This window comes from Emydura macquarii, unplaced genomic scaffold, assembly GCF_026122565.2.
Source record: "Emydura macquarii macquarii isolate MOO-44397 ecotype Brisbane River unplaced genomic scaffold, CSIRO-AGI_Emac_v2 contig_3122, whole genome shotgun sequence".
Taxonomy (NCBI): Eukaryota; Metazoa; Chordata; order Testudines; family Chelidae; genus Emydura; species Emydura macquarii.
In genome coordinates, this window is record NW_027133259.1 from 562,431 (window position 1) to 581,548 (window position 19,118).

General features: G+C 38.2%; 1 protein-coding gene across 5 annotated transcripts in view; it reads left to right on the top strand.

Annotated features, from left to right (window-relative positions):
- The window catches only part of ATXN10 (ataxin 10), a 140,137-nt gene extending 123,933 nt beyond the window's left edge, over nucleotides 1-16,204 (top strand). For 3 of the 5 annotated variants that reach the window (XM_067530941.1, XM_067530945.1, XM_067530943.1), the window contains exon 11: nucleotides 1,500-2,257. In XM_067530941.1, the coding sequence (XP_067387042.1) occupies nucleotides 1,500-1,690 (191 nt within the window). In that variant the 3' untranslated portion in view covers nucleotides 1,691-2,257. Of the gene's footprint in view, nucleotides 1-1,499; nucleotides 2,258-16,014 lie in introns of those variants that run through there. The other 2 variants (XM_067530942.1, XM_067530944.1) reach the window with 2 other exon arrangements.
- The last annotated feature ends 2,914 nt before the right edge of the window (nucleotides 16,205-19,118 follow it).

The following is a 19,118-nucleotide window of genomic DNA, read 5'->3' on the forward strand; positions in this document are numbered from 1 at the left end:
ACAGACCAACCAAGAATGGGCCACATTATGCTGGGCACCCTTCACTTGTGACCAGAAAACCTCTGACTTAGTCATGAATTACTCATAATCCCTTAATTCAAATAAAAAACACAGTGCCTATCCAGAAGAGCTTACTATCTAAGAATAAGACAAGACACATCAGTTGGATGCAATAAACAGACAGGGAGCAAAGGAAACAGTGATAATTTTTTAAGGTATGTTTGCACCGTGCATAGCATAATGGGGCTGGGTACTTTAGGTTCTACCACAACAGAAATAATTAGTAATTGGACTTCCTTTGGCCTTGTTATCTTTTTGGTTGGGATTCCTACTCTGACCAATCCAGAAAGTTCCTCTCCTACCGCCACAGGCAAATGCCCATCGGAATGCTCTCATGTCTCCGTACTTAGACACTTACCAGCCCAAGGAGATGAGTAAATTATGTGCATCTTTCTATTACATATGAAGTTACATGTTGCAAATAATTGATGTCCTACAGGCACATCCTTCTACATGTAAAACTTATATGAAATGGTTCAGAATTGTTTTGTCTCCCATGTGGGTGTCTTGGAAAAGATTATATCATAACATAGCTTTTCAACTACAGAATTGGGACTAACATCTGACATTTCATAAAATGAATATTTTAGTTCTCTTGGAAGATACCAGATTGATATTGCTGGAAATTTAATTCTATTGCTGGAAATTTAATTCTTCTGTCATGTGCCCTGACATGTACCTCAATCCTAGACTGAAGGGCCACCTTTAGAACCAAAAGATTCTTGCTTGTGCTCATTCAAACATTAGCATCCCTGCAGAAACTACCTACCAGTGGTCCTCTGAGTGTCAATGGGTTTTATGATAAAGACTCAAGCACTAGAAATTGAATTTATATAACTTCCTCTAAAAAATAGTGTTTCTTAGACAGGTGTCCTGTATCACTAACATCACTGTTGATCATTTCCATGAACATTTTAATAAAAGTATAATTTACTCTTTATTTCTTTGTTTCCTTTTCTGAAAGTTTTCTTAACTTGTAAATGAAAATAGCGAATCAGCTTAACTGTTTCTTGTTTACAGCTAATTTCACTTTCCGGGTCTCTAGTGCACAATGTTGCAAAAACTGCAGTGAAATTTCTTTAGCTTTGTGTTAGAAATGTTCCCATGATTTTCTATTTGTTTTAGCCTTTCAAAAAAAATTCGTTTTATACAGAATCTGTGTGTTGTGAGAATAAGGGGTGATCTAAGAGTGTCCTTTTATCTTTTGTCAACCTAGTTTTATCTTGCAACTAACTAACTTGATTGAAGTCAGTGGGAGTACCTTATGTAAAATATGTTACTCATGTGCAAGTGTTTGCAGGGCCAGGATCATATTACTTAAGCATCTTTTTCTACTAAACTGCATTTTGGAAATCTTTGGGTCCCCCCCCCCTTCCAGAATTAAAATCAGCATTCTGTTTTGTCTATAAAATGAGAAATTCCTTAACTCTCTTCAATAGTTGTGAATCAGTGGGCAGTGTATGCCATCCGAAATCTCACAGAACAAAATGAAAGAAACCAAGAAGTTATTGCACAGATGGAGCAGCAGGGTCTGGCAGACGATTCCATCCTCAAGAACATGGGTTTGGAGATTGAGAAACGAGATGAAAAGCTAGTATTGAAATCTGTTAGAAAGAACCCAATTTCATGAGCAGCCACATGTAAGCTTTTTGAGGATTGTCAACAAGTTAAAAAGAAGGATATTTCTCATATAATACAATATAAAGACCCTGGTATGATTTCCTCCTCTCTCTCTTTCTTCCTCCCCCCCCCCCCCCCCCCCCAGTTTACGTTCCAATCTTCTGGAAGTATTGTGATCTTTTCCAGAGAAATTGTCAAAGAATAATGGTCATTCACCACTGTGAGTGCAGAAACATTTATAAAACATGAACACCACAAATGCAAAAATCTTTTCAAAGCTGGAGATTGGCTATAATTTCATTCATTCCTTATTTTGCTAATTGAAAAGTGTCATGAATTCAGGAAGCTGATTCGTGGTTACTTCTCTCATTTGCTATACCTGAAGATAATGGTTTTAAAAAATCATTGAGATATCACTTCTGTGATGTGTTAAAAGTAGCAGTGCTGAATCAGTTCTAACTAGCTAATAAGTAAATGTTGGTACCTCAAAGAATGTTTAAATGTTTGTATTTAACATAACAATAGTGAGCGATTATATGTACATAAATGCTTACTGAATTAAACACACACAATGCTGCTTCCTGTGTGTTTAAATTATTTGTAAGTTACCTTTGCTACCTTGTTCCTTTCAGTTTTTATGCTGAGTATATTAAAAACAAAGTTGAGGCTGTCATGGCAACAGATGCTGCATTCCTCTGCTCTGGGGCATGTCTGTATTTTGGACACTTGGCTGTTTATTTAAATTTTATTTGTTCCTTTGGATGGTAAGTCAGCCCGCTTTCCTTTTATTTTGCACTTCTCATGGGTTTTCTGAACTCTGGCAGACGGTTGAAGAGGTAGTTTCTCACTGTGATTAATTCTAGCAGTTTCTTTTCACCCCTCTGCCTTTCCAAAACATTGACAAACCTCATTTCCAGTTAATTAATTCAAGAGCGGCAGAAGAATGGAAGGCCCTGCTTCTTCATTTAGGTACCCTCCTATATTGTTGAACCCGGCCACTGTGGAATGTGGCATGAATGAAATGGGTAGAAGAAAAAGTACACGATTAACTCTTCTTATTCTGAACTGTTGCTTTAGAAATTAAGGAATATAGCTCTTGATGCATTAAGCAGAACAAAAGTTACTGCCTAATGGTAATTTTATTAACTCTGTATATACTACTGCTATAAATGAATTCTGTTCTGTCTCACAAAAGGGCCCTGTTAAGTTAAATTGCTCATGTTCAACTATCACTTAACTCATCACTTTATTTGGAATAACAAGCTTTTGTCAATATAAATGTATTGGAGTTTAAACAACCATATTCAAAGGGTAAAATGAATATAGTTTTTAAAAACTCTAATACACTTATCTATGCTTATCTGCATCCTAAATTATTTGGGGAAGCTGAAATCCTTCCATTTAACCACATGATCTAGACATTTATAGTGCTGACCTGACGTGCATAGAGGTGACTTGATGAGATTATTATCCAGCAGTAGTGCGCTCATTTTAGGCAAAGTTTAATTTTAGGCTGGAGAAGGGGCTGCAGTGTATAGAAATTCTAGTTCGTAAGCCATTTTATGTAGTAAAACCGTGTCTGAAAAACACAGATGATCACGTGCACAAAGGTAGGACTATCACTTTCGTAGCTTCAAGACTTTTCCTTTCTAATATAAGCAGAAAAGGGAGAAAAGTTTCTTTCTGAAAGATTTCAAAAAGCCAAATGTGTTGCCTAAAGAAACAACAAAATATTAAATTAAATATCTTATTTGGTTTTTTTAAATGACTTGGCAGAAAAGTGTCTGACAGCAGTTCAGTACCATCTCTAGTTAAAGGGCACGGGATACATTTTGTTTTTCTGGGGTCTACACTGTATCAGTTTACAGTTTCTTGATAACTTCCATAAAATTTACAATTCATGTTCAGGCTACAGCTTCGCTAGTAATTAAATTGCTGTTTAAGATCAGCTATATTTATCATCATTCATAGCACTGAAGTATGGCAATTTACAGATTTATCACACAGTTAAAGAAAAACTTCAAATTTTTTACATAAAATAAACATCATAAATGTAGTCATGTTTTTCTGTAAAATAAATAGATGTAAACTTTAGTATCTTTAGTATTTTTAATCCTAAAACCTTTGTTAACAAAGAATTTGTCAAAGGCACTAGCACTTAAAAATAAAATGGAAGTGTTTAAACTTACAATTCTAAAACCTCAGAATATTTTCACATTTATGTTAGCAACATATTTAGAGAACTTACGTTACATTTTCAGCACTGTGTTATATTATCTAAGGTGAACAAAAATTCATTCTGGACAGAAAATGAGCTTACTATGCAAATAAAAATGCAAAGATTTCTTTCTATTCAAGGTTATAAAGAGTTAAAATCCTGTCCACAAAAAAAATCCAGATAAAACTTTCATTGTGGAAAAAACAGTGGGAGTTCCCTTTTCCTTTTAACCAGTTTGGAATAGACACTTTTCTTAACTCAATGGTTGCATGCCCACCAATGGAATATATACAAACCCATAAGTATAATCCAAATAATAACAAACACAAATAAATAAAAGGGTTTTTGTGGTATTACATAATGGAGTAATAGTTGTGTTTTCTAAATGGGAAATGTAGGGCTTTCATAATATAAAACATGCTGATTACTGTATTGTGAGTGGCTGGCTTTTGATTTTCCTGGGTGGATTAATTCTCAGAACACAACAGCTTCCCTGTCCTCCTCCAATGGAGTTCCAGCCTCCAAGAAACTTGTTTTATATTCTAGAGGATTAATACAGCACACAAATCAGTCATAAAAAAGCAAGCCTTATTGAGTTTGTAGAGAGGCAGCGCAGTCAGATCAAGTCTTGTGACCACCTTATTGCTTTCAAGAACTTTCAAACAAAAGCAATCAGGAGTTGTTTTTTTTTTTTTTAAGGCCTTTTTATTAAAAATAAATGGGGAGTGGGATTTTCATTGTAATGAGTGGATGGTTTTTAACAGTTTTTTTTTTTTTTTTTTTTTTTTTTTGCAAGTTGAGAGGAGTAAATCTGAATGTTTTCCTGTTTATTTCTGCCGTGTATACTGGATCTTTTCATAATGTTGAGTTGTGTTCTATATAATATGTACATTATGAGTATTAAAAAAACTCAGACATTTAATGTAATGGCCACAACTTTTATTCAACAGCTTGTCATTCTCTTTCTTGATATATTTGTTTAACCTTCCAGATAAATTAATCTGACTGATCTAATACAAGAAATAAAACAGAATGTAGGTACAATTGTTCACTTGTGACAAAAACTGTTTTAAACATTTGAAATCCATCTTCTGTATAGTTGTTTTATGGTGACTTAGTTTGATATCCTCTTACACAATGGCAGCTTTTATAATTATTCATGTACTGTGAGATATCAAACTAAAATGATAGAATATATTGTAAGACAGTCAAGAAGAACCAAAAAGTACATATTTTTCCTGTTTCCTAATTGTAAATGGTATTCTGAATATACAAATTACCTTTTTTCAAAGTTTCAGTAATTATTCACTTTAGGATACACCTCATGCTTGCATTAGAAAGTTCTAGTTGTTTAAATAACTGTGCTATATTTGAGATATGCAACATTTTGAACTCTGAGATTGTCTCATGGGGTACAAGTTCCATGGTATCTGAGGCAAAACCCAAACTTGCAGAGTCCGCACACTGCTGTCCAAGGTTCTGATAATGTCCACTGCTTTTAAGATTAAGAAATTTGTAATTCTTTATATGGTTTAACATATAGTGATTTCAGACTTTTATTTGGGCAATCCCAGTATTCTTGAGCAGTTGTTTCAAAGTATGATGCGACCACAGTTCAGTAAGACTACATATAATGTCTTCTAATGCAGACACTAAAGTAGAATCATTCTTAATTAATCACATATGAAGGATCTTTAGGCCATTGTGACCAGCTCCCATATAATTAATTACAAGAGATTCATTATAGTGGGAGCTAATAGCAATGCCTATATCTAAAGTTACTTGACATGTCCCATTATCAGATCCTGTTTTCTATTGTTTATAATTTTGCCAAACTTTAACCATTCAGGTTGAACTTTTCCATTCCAGGTGTGTGCCTCATGCTGATTTTTTTTTTCCTGAAAGTCTGTTCTAAAATGGTCCATCCATTTCCAAGAACAAGTAGGGAAAATGTTTTGCCCCTGTTAAAAATATCCTTGCAGTGGTTTTCTTGAAAGCTGTAGCACCTCTGTACTTTGGAGAAAATGCTATGAAATGTGGTGGGTGGGTGGCCTTTGAGTCAGGGATGTGCCTTTTTGCTGTTCCCATGACAAAACACCCAAATTCGGCCAAGTTATAAACCCATTGAAAAATCTCAATGTGCATTACTGAATAGAAGTTGATTAGAGTTCAGCAGCTAAATTTTCTGAAGAATCCATCTGCATTGGACGTGCTCCCACACAGCAATGTAGCACACTTCCTACAATTACTGCTACTGGCTTCTGCAGGCCGCTGGGACCCAGGGCATAGGAACTAGCAGCAGGGAGGCTGTCCATCCTGTGCTTTCAGTGCTCCCTCTGCTGGTATTCCTACAATGTGGAGGAGACAGCCTCTTGACTCTCATGCAGAGAGGATGAAGTGGACTTTGGGGTAGGGAGACAGCAAAGGCAGAAGTTTGGGACAAGGCACTAGGGAGGAGGCTGTGGCTGGGCTGGGCAACTCAGACTGGGAACCGGTCTGTCAAAGCACCTACCATTGCTTCACATTCCTCCTTAAACCCAATTTCCTGCAGGATTCTATCGGTCTTCTGATCTTTTCTTCACTGTCCATTCCCGAAGCATTGTGTAGCATCTTGTGTATTTTAAGTTATAAATTCACTAGGCAAGGAACATTTTTTAATCTGTTTGTAAATGGAACAGTGTCAAGTGATTTTTAATTCCTTTCACATTTTTCTTTGCATGCACCTGGAGAAACCGTTGTCCAAAAGGCTTCCTAGACGTCTGAACTACTACACATACTAAGAAAATTGCAGTGTCATGTGCAGGTTTCTTTTAAAACATTATTTTGAACAAAATTGACTTTTTGTAATTCCTTGATTCGGACATGAGAAACACTTCCCCATCTAGTACTATAGACCTAATATAGCTATAAAGCTATCGTAGTGTTAACTAATTTCATATTTGATGTACAAACATGTTTTCTTGACAGTTGGCGTCAAGAGACTGTTAAAATTCCCTCACCTTTACACAATGTCTTTCATCCATATAAATCCTGACGCACTTTAAAAACTTTACTTATGTACATATATATGTTATGGATGCAGCATGGCAGTTCTGTAATTAAGGCTGTGCTGTGCTATGTAGTTAAATAAGGAAATTAAATCTCTGTTGGTATGAATATAATCTACCCCCCTCAAATTACTAAATCTTTGAGCAAGGAATGAATTTTCTGAGAATTTACAAGTAGATGTGTTAAGAAATACCTTGTTCAAACTTTTTTTATTCCTACTAACAAATTCCTGACTTCTAATATTTGAAAATTAACTTGAGGACTATAGCAAAATCTAAGTCATGAGTCCAGAGCCCACACTTAAAACCATGCAAGTTGATTCGTGTACCCATATTGAACCTCATTGAAGACCAGAGGACTCGAGTCAGACACAAGGGTACCCCTGTGCCGGATCAGGGCCTTAATTTGTTGTTTTGATTTATTAGCTATTAGAAACAATTCTATCTGTCACAGTATTTCCAATTAACATTATCATTGAATATATTTGTCATTAAATGGATACTCCACAGGCTGAGATTTATTTTATTTAATTGTTTCTTGCTCTTATGGTTGAGTGTATGGTGCACAATTCAGTGCTGCCTTTGTTTCTGCAGACAGCCTGAAATAGCAGCTTTGAGTAGTATGGACTGCCCCATCCATCCTCAATGGTCATGTCAACTCTGAAACATAAAGATGACAAACTAAATATCAGTATTATTAATTAGCTGAAAATTTTAGCAGAAATATCCTGCTAATGACACATAGATATGATAACACATAAGGTTATCTTGATATTCATACTTATTACAGGAAATTAAAATAATTTCTGATGTGTAAATGATGTAGTTTATCCTCTCCTGTTTACAGCCCTTAATCTTTGCGTACAGACAATTTTCAAGTAAATTTGTTGGAGTTGTAAGCATATTTGAAATCACTCCTTTTTTCTTTAAACCCTTAAATATTATTGACATTTGAGATCTGAAAATAACTTGCTACTAAAATATAATATACGGGGCCTTTTAGTTATATTAATATGGAAATATTTTATTTGATTAATAGTTATTTCTACTTATGCTTGTTTTTTGTAAAATTCATCTAATTTAATATGAAATCAATTTAACATCAAACATCACAGCATATAATGTTACTTTGTGTCCTTTACCTCTGACAGATAATGGGTTGTACAGCTAACTTACGCAGAAATTGGAGAACAGACAGAGAAAGCGTACGTCACAAAATAACTGTATTGTGATTCAAGCACTTGCATGATCGTTGCTTTACTGGCTGAACTATGAGCAAGGACCTGCCTCCAGTAATTTGTTATGACCTTTCCTATATATTTTTGCAAATTTAATTAGGAAATAATGTTCTGTTTGCTGTAATGCTAAGTAAGGGAAAGAGATGGGATGATGAAAACAAATTTTCAGCATTAACTATGGAATGGCTACAGTTCTTCCATGATATATATAATTAAAGATACTATTGTAAGGTCAGAGCTAAGTCTGTGCATTGCATTGCTATTTTCCATTCTTTGATGTATGTAGCGTATCAGGTGCACGTCATGAACAGGTGACTTTGGGTACTGAACCAAGAGTCAGAAGACAAGGGGTCTATTTCCAGCTCTGCCACTGAATTGCAATGTGTGACCCTGGGAGAGTCACTCCACCTCTCTGTACCTCAGTTTCCCTATTTGTTAAATGGGGATGGATGCCTCCTTTTGTGTACCCCACATTAAAATACATAGTAAGAGGACCAAAAAAGGCACCATGATTAAACAACAAATTAAAAGAAGTGGTTAGAGGCCATTAAAAAATGGAAATCCTACTGAGGAAAATAGAAGCAAAAACTCTGACAAGTCAAATGTAAAAGTATAATTAGGCAAGCCAAAAAAAAATTATTTAAGACCAACTAGCCAAAGACTCAAAAATTAACATCAGAAAAAAATGTAAGTACATCAGAAGCAGGAAGCTTACCAAAAAATCAGTGGGGCCTCTGGCCGAAGTGCTATAGAAGCCCTCAAGAAAGATCAAGTCATTGCAGAGAAGCTAAACGAATTCATTGCATCGGTCTTCACTGCAGAGGTTGTGAGGGAGATTCCCAAACCTGAGCCATGCTTTTTAGGTGACAAATTGGAGGAAGTGTGCCAGATTGAGGTGTCAGAGGAGGAGCTTTTGGAACAAATCGATAAATTAAACGCTACTAAACGTTACAGTAGGACCAGGTGGTATTCACCCAAGAGTTCAGAGGGGAAGGGACTCAAATATGAAATTGCAGAACTAAAACAGCAGAACTATTCATTTTGGTATGTAACCTATAATTCAAATCAGCTTCTGTGCCAGGTGAATGGAGAACAGCTAATGTACCATCAATTTTTTAAAAAGGTTCCAGAGGTGATCCAGGTAATTATAAGCCAATAAGCCTAACATCAATACCAGGCAATTGGTTTAAAATATAATAAAGAACAGAATTATTAGATACAGAGATGAAAATGACTTGTTGGGGAAGAATTGACATGGTTTTTTTAAAGGCAAATCATGCCTCACCAATCTATCAGAATTCTTTGAGGTCAACAGATATGTGGACAAGGGTTATACAGTGGATACAGCCTACTTGGACTTTCAGAAAGCCTTTGACAAGGTTCCTCACCAAGAGCTCTTAAGCAAAGTAAGCAGTCATGGGATAAGAGGGATGATCCTTTCATGGGTCAGTAACTGGTTAAAAGATAGGAAACAAAGGATAAGAATAAATGGTCAGTTTTCAGAATGGAGAGGGGTAAATAGCGGTGTCCCCCAGGGATCTGTACTGAGACCAGTGCTATTCAACATATTCATAAATGATCTGGAAAAAGGGATGAACAGTGAAGTGACTAAGTTTACAGACAGTACAAAATTACTCAAGATAAGTCCAAAGCCAACTATGAAGAGTTACAGGGATCTCAAAACTGGGTGACTGGGCAACAAAATGGCAGATGAAATTCAATATTGATAAATGCAAATGCACTTTGGAAAAATAATCCACCCATTCCTACAAAATGATGGGGTCTAAATTAGCTGTTATAACTCAAGAAAGAAATCTTGGAGTCATTGGGGATAGTTCTCTGAAAACATCTGCTCCATGTGCAGCAGTAGTCAAAAAAACTAAGTGTTATGCACCATTAGGAAAGGGATAGATAATGAAACAGAAAATATCATAATGCCACTATATAAACCTGTGATGCACCTACACCAGGAATACTGTGTGCACGTTTGGTCTCCGCATCTGAAAAAAAGATACATTAGTATTAGAAAAGGTACTGAGAAGGGCAATAAAAAAAACTTCCATATGAGGAGAGATCAAAAAGATTGGGACTGTTCAGCTTGGAAAAGAGGACCCATGAGGGATATGATAGAGGTCTGTAACATCATGACTGATGTGGAGAAAGTGAATAAGCAAGTGTTGTTTGTTCCTTCACATAAAACAAGACCCGGAGGTCACCCAATGAAATTAATAGGCAGCAGGTTTAAAACAAAAAAAGAAAGTACATCTTTACGCAGTGCACAGTCAACCTGTGGAACTCATTGCCAGGGGATGTTGTGAAGGCCAAAACTATAATGGGGTTCAAAAAAGAACTAGATAAGTTCATGGGGATAAGTCAATCAATGGCTATTAGCCAAGATGGTCAGTCATGCCACCCCATGCACTCAGTGTCCCTAGCCTTTGATTGCCAGATGCTGGGAGGGAACAATGGGATGGATCACTCAGTGATTGCCCGTTCTGTTCATTCCCTCTCAAGCATCTGGTATTGGCCTGTCGGCAGACAGGATACTGGGCTAGTTGGACCATTGTACTGACCCAGCATGGCCATTCTTATGTTCTTAAAGTGCTTTGATGCAACATTTATTGATGAAAAGTTCTATGCAAGTCTTAAGTGGTTTTGTTGTTAAAAGTACGTAATGAGATAAGCAGAAAAGGGGGTAAAACAGATTTAGACAGTTTGAATAGTCTGAACAAAAACTTTTAGACACTGAGAAATTGAATGCACAAACAATGCATAAAGATCTAAAAGAAGAATTACAGAATGGTGTGAGAGAGGGAAAACCTCCGAAAGAGCAATAATACATTGTTAGGGAGGAAGGGGGTTAGAAAGTTTTATTTATTTACTATTTTCTATATCCAAACAAAGAAAAAAATTGAATTTTTCCCAACATTTGTGGAGTGTGCAATATGTTCTATCAGATCCCACCCCTTTGCTCTTTGCACACTGCATTTCACATTTCCATTTGGAAAGTTGGGAGAGATGTTGGCTGACTTCAAGTGAGTTCCTCAAAGGACCCATCGTGTCAGATGTGCCTAAGCGAGAGCACTGAGGAATGGAGAAGAGAAGGCCGAAAATATAGGAGTAAAGAAGCTGGGGCCATTTCCAACATTGTCTTTCCTCCTGTCCACTTCCTTACTCCACCTACGTTCCCAGCATTGCCTCCCCATTTGGCAACTTCTTATACAATCATTACAATGGCTTTTTCCACCTGGCTTGCTGTGCATGGTGCGACTGTCCCCAGCTCATCTGCAAGGCCCATCCGTATTATAAATCCAGTTTTGCTGCTCACAGTGCATCATGTTGGTTGGTATATAAATTGGGTATTGTTGCTCCCCTTCCCCTAATCTCCACCTGTATGTCTAGCCTTAAATTGGTGAGTTCATTAGGGCAGCAACTGCCCCTTTATCAAAATTTTTCATTTGAAATGCTTTTTTTACTGAAAAAGCATTACAATGCAAATTTCTGCAAGAAATGTACATTTTCAATTAATGTTTTCGTTAACCCTCTTCCCTTCCCTCCCTACCAGCATTTTTCAACTTTCAGGTTTTTTTTGGATTGTTGAGGTTTTATTTTTTTCCTTTTTCCCCTCAACAAAAAACAGTGAACTTTTGAAGTAACATCTCAACTAAAATAATTTTTTCCTATTTTCATCTAAATTTTTCACTAGAACAAAAAATATTTCCTGATTATCTTTATTGGAAAATACCAGACACATAATGGGCACTGCCTCAGATAAAGAATAACAGTGTGGGAAAGCCCCACCTCTTCGCAGCAAAAACTTTCTGATTTCACTAATGTCTGGGAGAAATGTCATTCCAGAAACTTCTCAAAGTTTGGCAGCTACGCCAGCATATTTAAGTGTTTAATTTTTACCATTTAAGAATGGTAAACTGTGTATATAATATTATTAGAAGTTACCAGGTAGTGTCATAAATTGTTTATATTAAACTGTGCAGGAGTTACATTTTGGAAAAATGCTTATTGCCAACTGTGGGGCAGTTCTTTTTAGACACCGAGTATATTGCCAGAAAAATCTGTTCTGCCGGAGTGTATCTTTCTGGCTGAAATTACGTCCTTGGGTGTAGAGCTGCTGCTACCCTACAAGCTTTACTCACACAAGCAAACAAATAGTACATGGTGCCAAAACATTACAGTGTAGTCTGTAGGTTATAGCCCTTACCCCTACCCTATGTCTGTCTTCTCTGTTTGGATTGTAAGCTCCTTGGGGCAAGGAGTCTCTGGTATTCTGTTTTTATCGTGCCTAATGCAATAGGGACTCCGTCTCCGTTGGGCCCTAGGCACAACTCTAATCAACATGATTAATTTTATTTGCATGTGTTTTTAAATTATACTTTTAAAAAAATCTTCCCAAAGCATATTCCAAAGTCAATGGTCCAGTCAACTATTTAAAGTTAACAGAATGTATAAGCATAAAGAGAATATGTTTTTCCTCAGTCCATCTATTCTGCATTGCCAATAAGCTAGTGCTGTAATCCAGTCTGGAGGCATTCAATGTAATCGCGTACCCCAGGGGTTAAAGCATGTATTTTGATATCAGAACAGGCTCTCATTATATTTTCTTTCGTTCTTTATTTTTTCCCTGTTTGGGGCTTTAAGCTTTCTAGTTAAGCTATTGTGGCGGCTGCTCAACAGGTGCGTGCTTTACAGAGGGCCTTATTCTGTGGTTTCCATTGCAGTCTGTGGCCTTCTGAACTCCCCTTTGCTGCCTCCTTCCCCCTCAATAATTTTTTATGAATGATAGCTTTTCAACACCCTGGGAAAAACTTGTTGGGAAAAACACTCTTCATGGGGTGCAGTCAAATCCTACACATTTCTTCAAGGGGATTTTATGAAAGAAGTAGTACTGTGCTGCAGGTATGACGTATGTTTGCAGCCTTTCTCCTCCTTTCCTGCCTTTATGATTCACTGTGATAAATTTTCTTTTTATTAATGCCAACAGACAGTCTGTCTCTCTGCAGGTGCTTCTCAATTAAACTCTACTTTGTTTAAAAACTTGAGGCTTGCTTAACTGAGCCCCTGTTGAGAGTTGTCAGATCCCAGGATAGGTGACAAAAATAGATGGTTGGAACTTTAGCGTTGTATTGAAAATACTGTGTTCCCAGGGGGCAAAGGGCAGTGACACCTCTTATAGCAAATCTGTAATGTTTGGGAAGCCCTGGGTGGAATGCTCGGGAGTTGTACTTTGCAGTTTTGTTTAATTTGCCTGGGCCAAGGGGGTGGGGGCGGGGTGTGTGTTGGTTGGTTGGTTTGTTTTCCTCCCTTTTGATGCAGTAGAAGGAGATGTTCATTTATTAAAGCTCGATTATTCTTAAAAATCCAATCTCTCTCTTGTTAGCAGCCTAAAGTTGTATCCAAGAAATAAATTAAGACTGCAAAAATGGGATTTTTATATACAAAACAAGTTTTGCCTTGTTTTACCGGGAAAAATTTACTGTCAGTGGAGATTATGGAGTCGTCATAATTTTTTGTTCAACAGAAAAAAGGGAGGAAAAATTTACTTTGATCTGATTTTTATCCCACCCTCCAAAATATGTATTGTTAGCATTTTGAACACATGTAATGTCTGGAAAACCTTTTAGATATTGCTTTACCACAGCATTTTACAGAACTATAGAGGGTGGACTCGCCGATTCACGGGACTGATAATTGGATATGGAGCCTTTTCACCTCCGAGTCACTAGTTTGAATCTAACTCAAGTTGCTACTGACCTAGTGGTTACCCTCAGATGGCTGTTTAGTGGCCTGTCTGAAGTGAGTTGGTGGTCTCAGTCCAGCTCTTAGCGAACAGCTGTCCACATCACAGAAACCACCATCACAGTTAGTACTAATTAGCAGCCTTGTTGGCAGGAACAGTGGTGAGGCTAAGGACTGAATTAGCCACTGAACTAACTTCTTGCTCTAGAGGTGGTCTCTCCAAAATGGACTTGAGGCATACCACTATCAAGGTATTGCAACAGAAACTTATGTTTGACCCTGTCTGGGCTGGACATTTTTTGTGTGGTTTTTTTTTTTTTTTAAAAGAAAACACCCCACCATAGTTTGTCTTCCTCATTGTCAGTCTGGCACCCCTGTTTGTTTTTCCATCTTTCTTCCCTTTAATCTACTCTTTTCTGTGATCTGTGGCCCTAACATCACCTGAGGGGTGGGCCTTTCGTTACTGCCTACCAATCCCAGTTATTGAATAGGTTGGCTTCTTTACACCAATACCAAATACACTTACCCTTAAAAAAACCCTCTCTTCTAACAGCTCTACCATTTGTAGCTAAGGTTGCTGCAAGACAATTTCCGTTCTAGCCTGCTGTTTTTACACAATCATAATTTTATGAAACATTTACTTTTTGGGTTGAAACTTTCCATGTTTGGTCTCTGCTGGAAGATGAATTTTGTTTTGAGAAGTTTAATCTAAATACATGTGAATATTTTGGAGGTATGAGTGTTTAAAACAAAACAAAAAAAAGTTTTTTACCTGGTATTTAATAAGCCTGAAGGAATCACAATAACTGAAACATGGTAGACCTTCACATTTACACCCAGATCTGTGCTTAGATGCATCCGTAGGCCCAGAAAAAGTCCCACTGATGTTAATGGGCCTCTGCACCCAGGTGGAAAAGTCTGTCTGCAATAATCCAGTTGCAGGGTCAGGATCTTTCACAGAATCATAGGACTGGAAGCGACCTCAAGAGGTCAACTAGTCCAGTCCCCTGCACTCACTAAGTATTATTTAGACCATCCCTGACAGGTGTTTGTCTAACCTGCTCTTAAAAATCTCCAGTGATGGAGATTCCACAACCTCCCTAGGCAATTTATTCCAGTGCTTTGTATGTAAATAGGCTGCAATGAACATGATTTACTACATTTGAAAATAAAAATTGCCTTGAAATGTGGCACTGCCCATGCATAGTTTTAAAAAAAATCCTATTTAAAGGAACAGTGTCAACACCAATCTAACCCAAAACTTTGATTTGTTTTTAAAGACGCTTTCACCAAATTTAGCTCAATGGAAAAGCCTCTGAAATTTTTTCATGTTTCAATGAAAACAGCTTTTTCTAAAAAAATAAACATTTCCCTGCAGTATTTATGGCCCAAACATGAAAAGTGAAACTAACTATAAACAAACGTGACTTAACTCATTTTCATTGGCTAACCTGAGAGAAATGCAAAAAGTGAACGATATGACATTGGCAATTACCTGCAATATCTTTGGGAGACCTTACTGTATTAAGTCTGTGTACCATTGTGGGCCAGGGATTGTAATTCCATAGGGGAGAGTAACCACAGCCCCTTCAGGAACAGTGAAGTGTGATGAGGCAAATTCAGCTTGTAACATCTCCAGAGAGGTAACACCCCTGGGAAGGCTCCCATGGACGAGTTCATGCTGGATTCTCCAGAGGCCAATAGACTAAGACAGGACTTTTGGATAAACAGCCTGAGTTTAAATTGTCTGCTGGATCAGGATGAAGGCCCTGAGTCTAACAAGACCTTCTGTCCAATGGGGAAAAGGGAGGGCTCAGTCCTTAGGGAAGGGCTGAAAAGACTAATAGCAACCAGAGTCCTTGTGGAGATGGGGAAGGTGGGTGATCTCTGGTCAGTTTATTAGCATTCGTGTAGTTTTTTATTGCTTTAATATGTTTTCTCTATCATGCTTTTATGTTAAGAATAAATGTGCTTGCTCAGAAAGAGCTGTGTGGTTACTTAAAATCACAGGCAATTATGCTATTTATAGTCTCTGAGGAGAAAAGAAAGTCTGACTTGCTGATTTGTTTACTCACAGTGCAGGCAGGGAACTGTGAAGCCTGGAAAAGCCTTGGTCAGGAAAGAGAGACTCAAGAGAGGTGACAATTGAGGAGCCAGGAGCCTAGAGCGGGTGCTTTGCTGGACCACAGAGGGGAATACAGGTGCCGTTCCCCTGAATTGTGACAATGTCATAAAGAGTGAAAAATAAAGTGGATTTTAATACTTTATGTTTTAGTAATCTCAGGTGTTGATCGCAGGATAAAGAAATACCTTTGCAGTGTATGATTTATAAATTGATAGTCACCTTTTGATATCGTCTCATATTACATGAGCACCCAAATATGGGGTGGTGCACGTGTAAGACTGCTAATGGCTCAACCATTCACATAGAGGCAAAACTGAAAGCTTGAGAGTCTTCAGAGCATCAGAACAAGGGGTGGTGAAAGGAATTCCAGGGGGAAAGTGGGAGACCTGGAGAGGTGGATGAGCCATGGTGAGTAGGGGACAGAGTTTGTGGGGAGGAAGAAGAAACCGAGGTCCCTGGGAACACTTTAGGACATTAAGGAGAGGATGAGGGACAATAGAGAACACAAGGGAGAGGAGATGAGAACTTTTGGGATGGGGGAATGAGACTCTTTTGGGGGCAGGAAGTAAAGGTGGATCCTTAGGGGAGGAGGAATGGGTCAAAAAGAGGATGTAAAGGGGAAAGGAGATTCTGTGGGGATGGCATAGAGACAATGTGTGGCTTTGGGGATATGCAGGAAATACTAGGGGAGGATATTAACAAGGATGTGGGGAGGAGGGCATTGAGAGGTGACAGAAAGGGAATGTGTTAGGATTTAGAGTTCTCCAAGGGGTTGCACAAGAAGAGAAGTCTGGAGGAAGGAGAGAGATTTAGGAGTAACGGTGCAAACTCAGCACACACTGAAAAATGCTGCCAGGAAGCACATGACTGGAGCCATGGTCTTGTGGAATCAATAGGACTTCACATGGTTCGTGGTAGCAGGGGTTCAGATTGCGGGGTCAGGGTTTTAGATTATAAGATTTTCAGGACAGGGATCACATCTAATGATTTTTTCACTTCCCGGGGTTGATAATACTAGAGGTGAACATATCAAAATACATTTGCAATCAGTCCTTTATTTCAATGCTTAAAGCAGTGAAAGCCCAGGCTAAAACTAAGCCAGTCTAGGATACTTACACTTTTTAATGCCGCCTCACACTTGGTCTCCTTGTAGTGCCTCCCCGCCATTGGTTTTCCCTTTGACTTCTCACCAACCACAAGGGAGGGCAAGGAGTGCAAAGGATGTTTTAAAGTTACTAGGTCAGAGAGTAATGTAAAAGGTAGGAAGAAGGTGGAAGAATGCCATGGCCAGGAGGACGGTGTTCTCAAGCAGGGAGCAGGACCAGTGCAAACAAGCAGTGAGGGAAGGGTACAGGGATTAACCTCCTCTCTTTCTTGCCTTTGGTGGGAGATTTGAGCCTGACCCAGGATACTTCTTTCCAAGGCCCTCACTAAGATGAGTGGAGGGTTTGTGTGTAAAACCCTGCATTGCCAGATGGCCAGGGCAGCCTGAAAAAACACCAAGGGGGAGGTCATTATTTTTCACGAACTGGAAATACTGAATTAAACGAAAAGGTTGTTTTGAGGTGGTCGTGCCAGCAGCGTAACAAAAGTAATGGGGAAGGTGATCTAGGTAAGGCAAGGAGGAGTTTCACTGTGGTACAGTATAACACTGGTAGAAGGAGCAACTCTTTGCCTAACTCATGGCTGTCTGTAAGGAACCACCTCTAGTCTGACAGAATCAGGGAGAAACACACACAAATGTCCTGAGGGGCCAGACCGTAAAAAAGACCCATCCGAAGGGTATCCGCAAATAACGGTTCACAGTGGAGATAGGTGGGAGAAGATTAAGGTTTGCAGTTAATGATTGAATGTACTCATCAGCCACCATCGTAGTACATTTCTCTATAGCAAAACCTGGAACAGAGGGAACTAGCAAAGCTGATTCTAGTGCTAACGTTATTAAGGATGGAAGGAAGAGTAAAGGAGGTTCAAGCAAATCCCAACCCCCACATTTTTCCTTTTCCCCGCTTAAAGTATTAGCACATATGGCTCGTGAATTTAGTGTTGTAACCGTGGAATGACAGTGCAGTGATAAGCTGAAAGCAATATCCTTTCCTTGCACTTAAAATAATTGTCCAGCCATGAATCAAACCTCCTCTATAACTTGCCCAGTTATTGGAATAAAATGACATAAATGTATATAAATCCCCCTGGAAAAATAAATAGTGAAGAAATAGGAGTGTTTGAGTTGGCAATTCCAGCAAAATAATGATTTAATATGTAAAATCATCAAGTGAATGTCACGATTTTATTCCTGTATTTACATAGTTCTTTTTCAGAAATGTTATTCTGTGTTGCTCATCTTTAGGATAATATGCAGTACAAAACTACTGGACAGGCCAAAATGCTTATTGCAAAAGTATCCAGGTAGAAAATTACGGGCAAGTTCCTCACCTGGTGTAATTGGCATGGTCTCCTGAAATCATTGGACTACTCTGATTTACACCAAGTGATGATTTGTCCGTACATCTGCAACCATACAGCCTTCTCCTTAATCAGACAACATTTCCTTTTATTCCAATAGGAGATTTGCCGATTGTGGACTTTAGAGAAGGGCCATTAGTAATAATCTTATCAGAGTAAATATGCTAAGAACCATCTAAATGAGATGCTTAGGAAATGAAGGTAGCAGTAGGTTTGCAGTGTAAGGATGGTTAATTTCTAAACCGCTTTTCCTCTCAGTGGTGGGCGAAGGGTTGAATTGCTAGATGTTCTGCCAACTGTTTGAACAGTCTTTTGTTTAGCTTGGATGAACCTTCAAATATTTGAAGAAGCTTTTGTGTGACGTGTTGACATCAGTTGTTAACTGAGAAGTTACGTCTGGCAGTTAAATGTCAAAACCCAACAATTAAGACGACAAATCCAGAGCAGTGGGCCAGTCTTTAAAGTTCTGTGAATTTAGAAACACGACAGTCCTGGTTATCAGAGATGCTGAGCATCTCCCACTGGTTTAAATTAGAGCTGCAGATGATCGGCACTTCTGAAATGCAGCCCCAGCTAAGACCCCAGTTCAG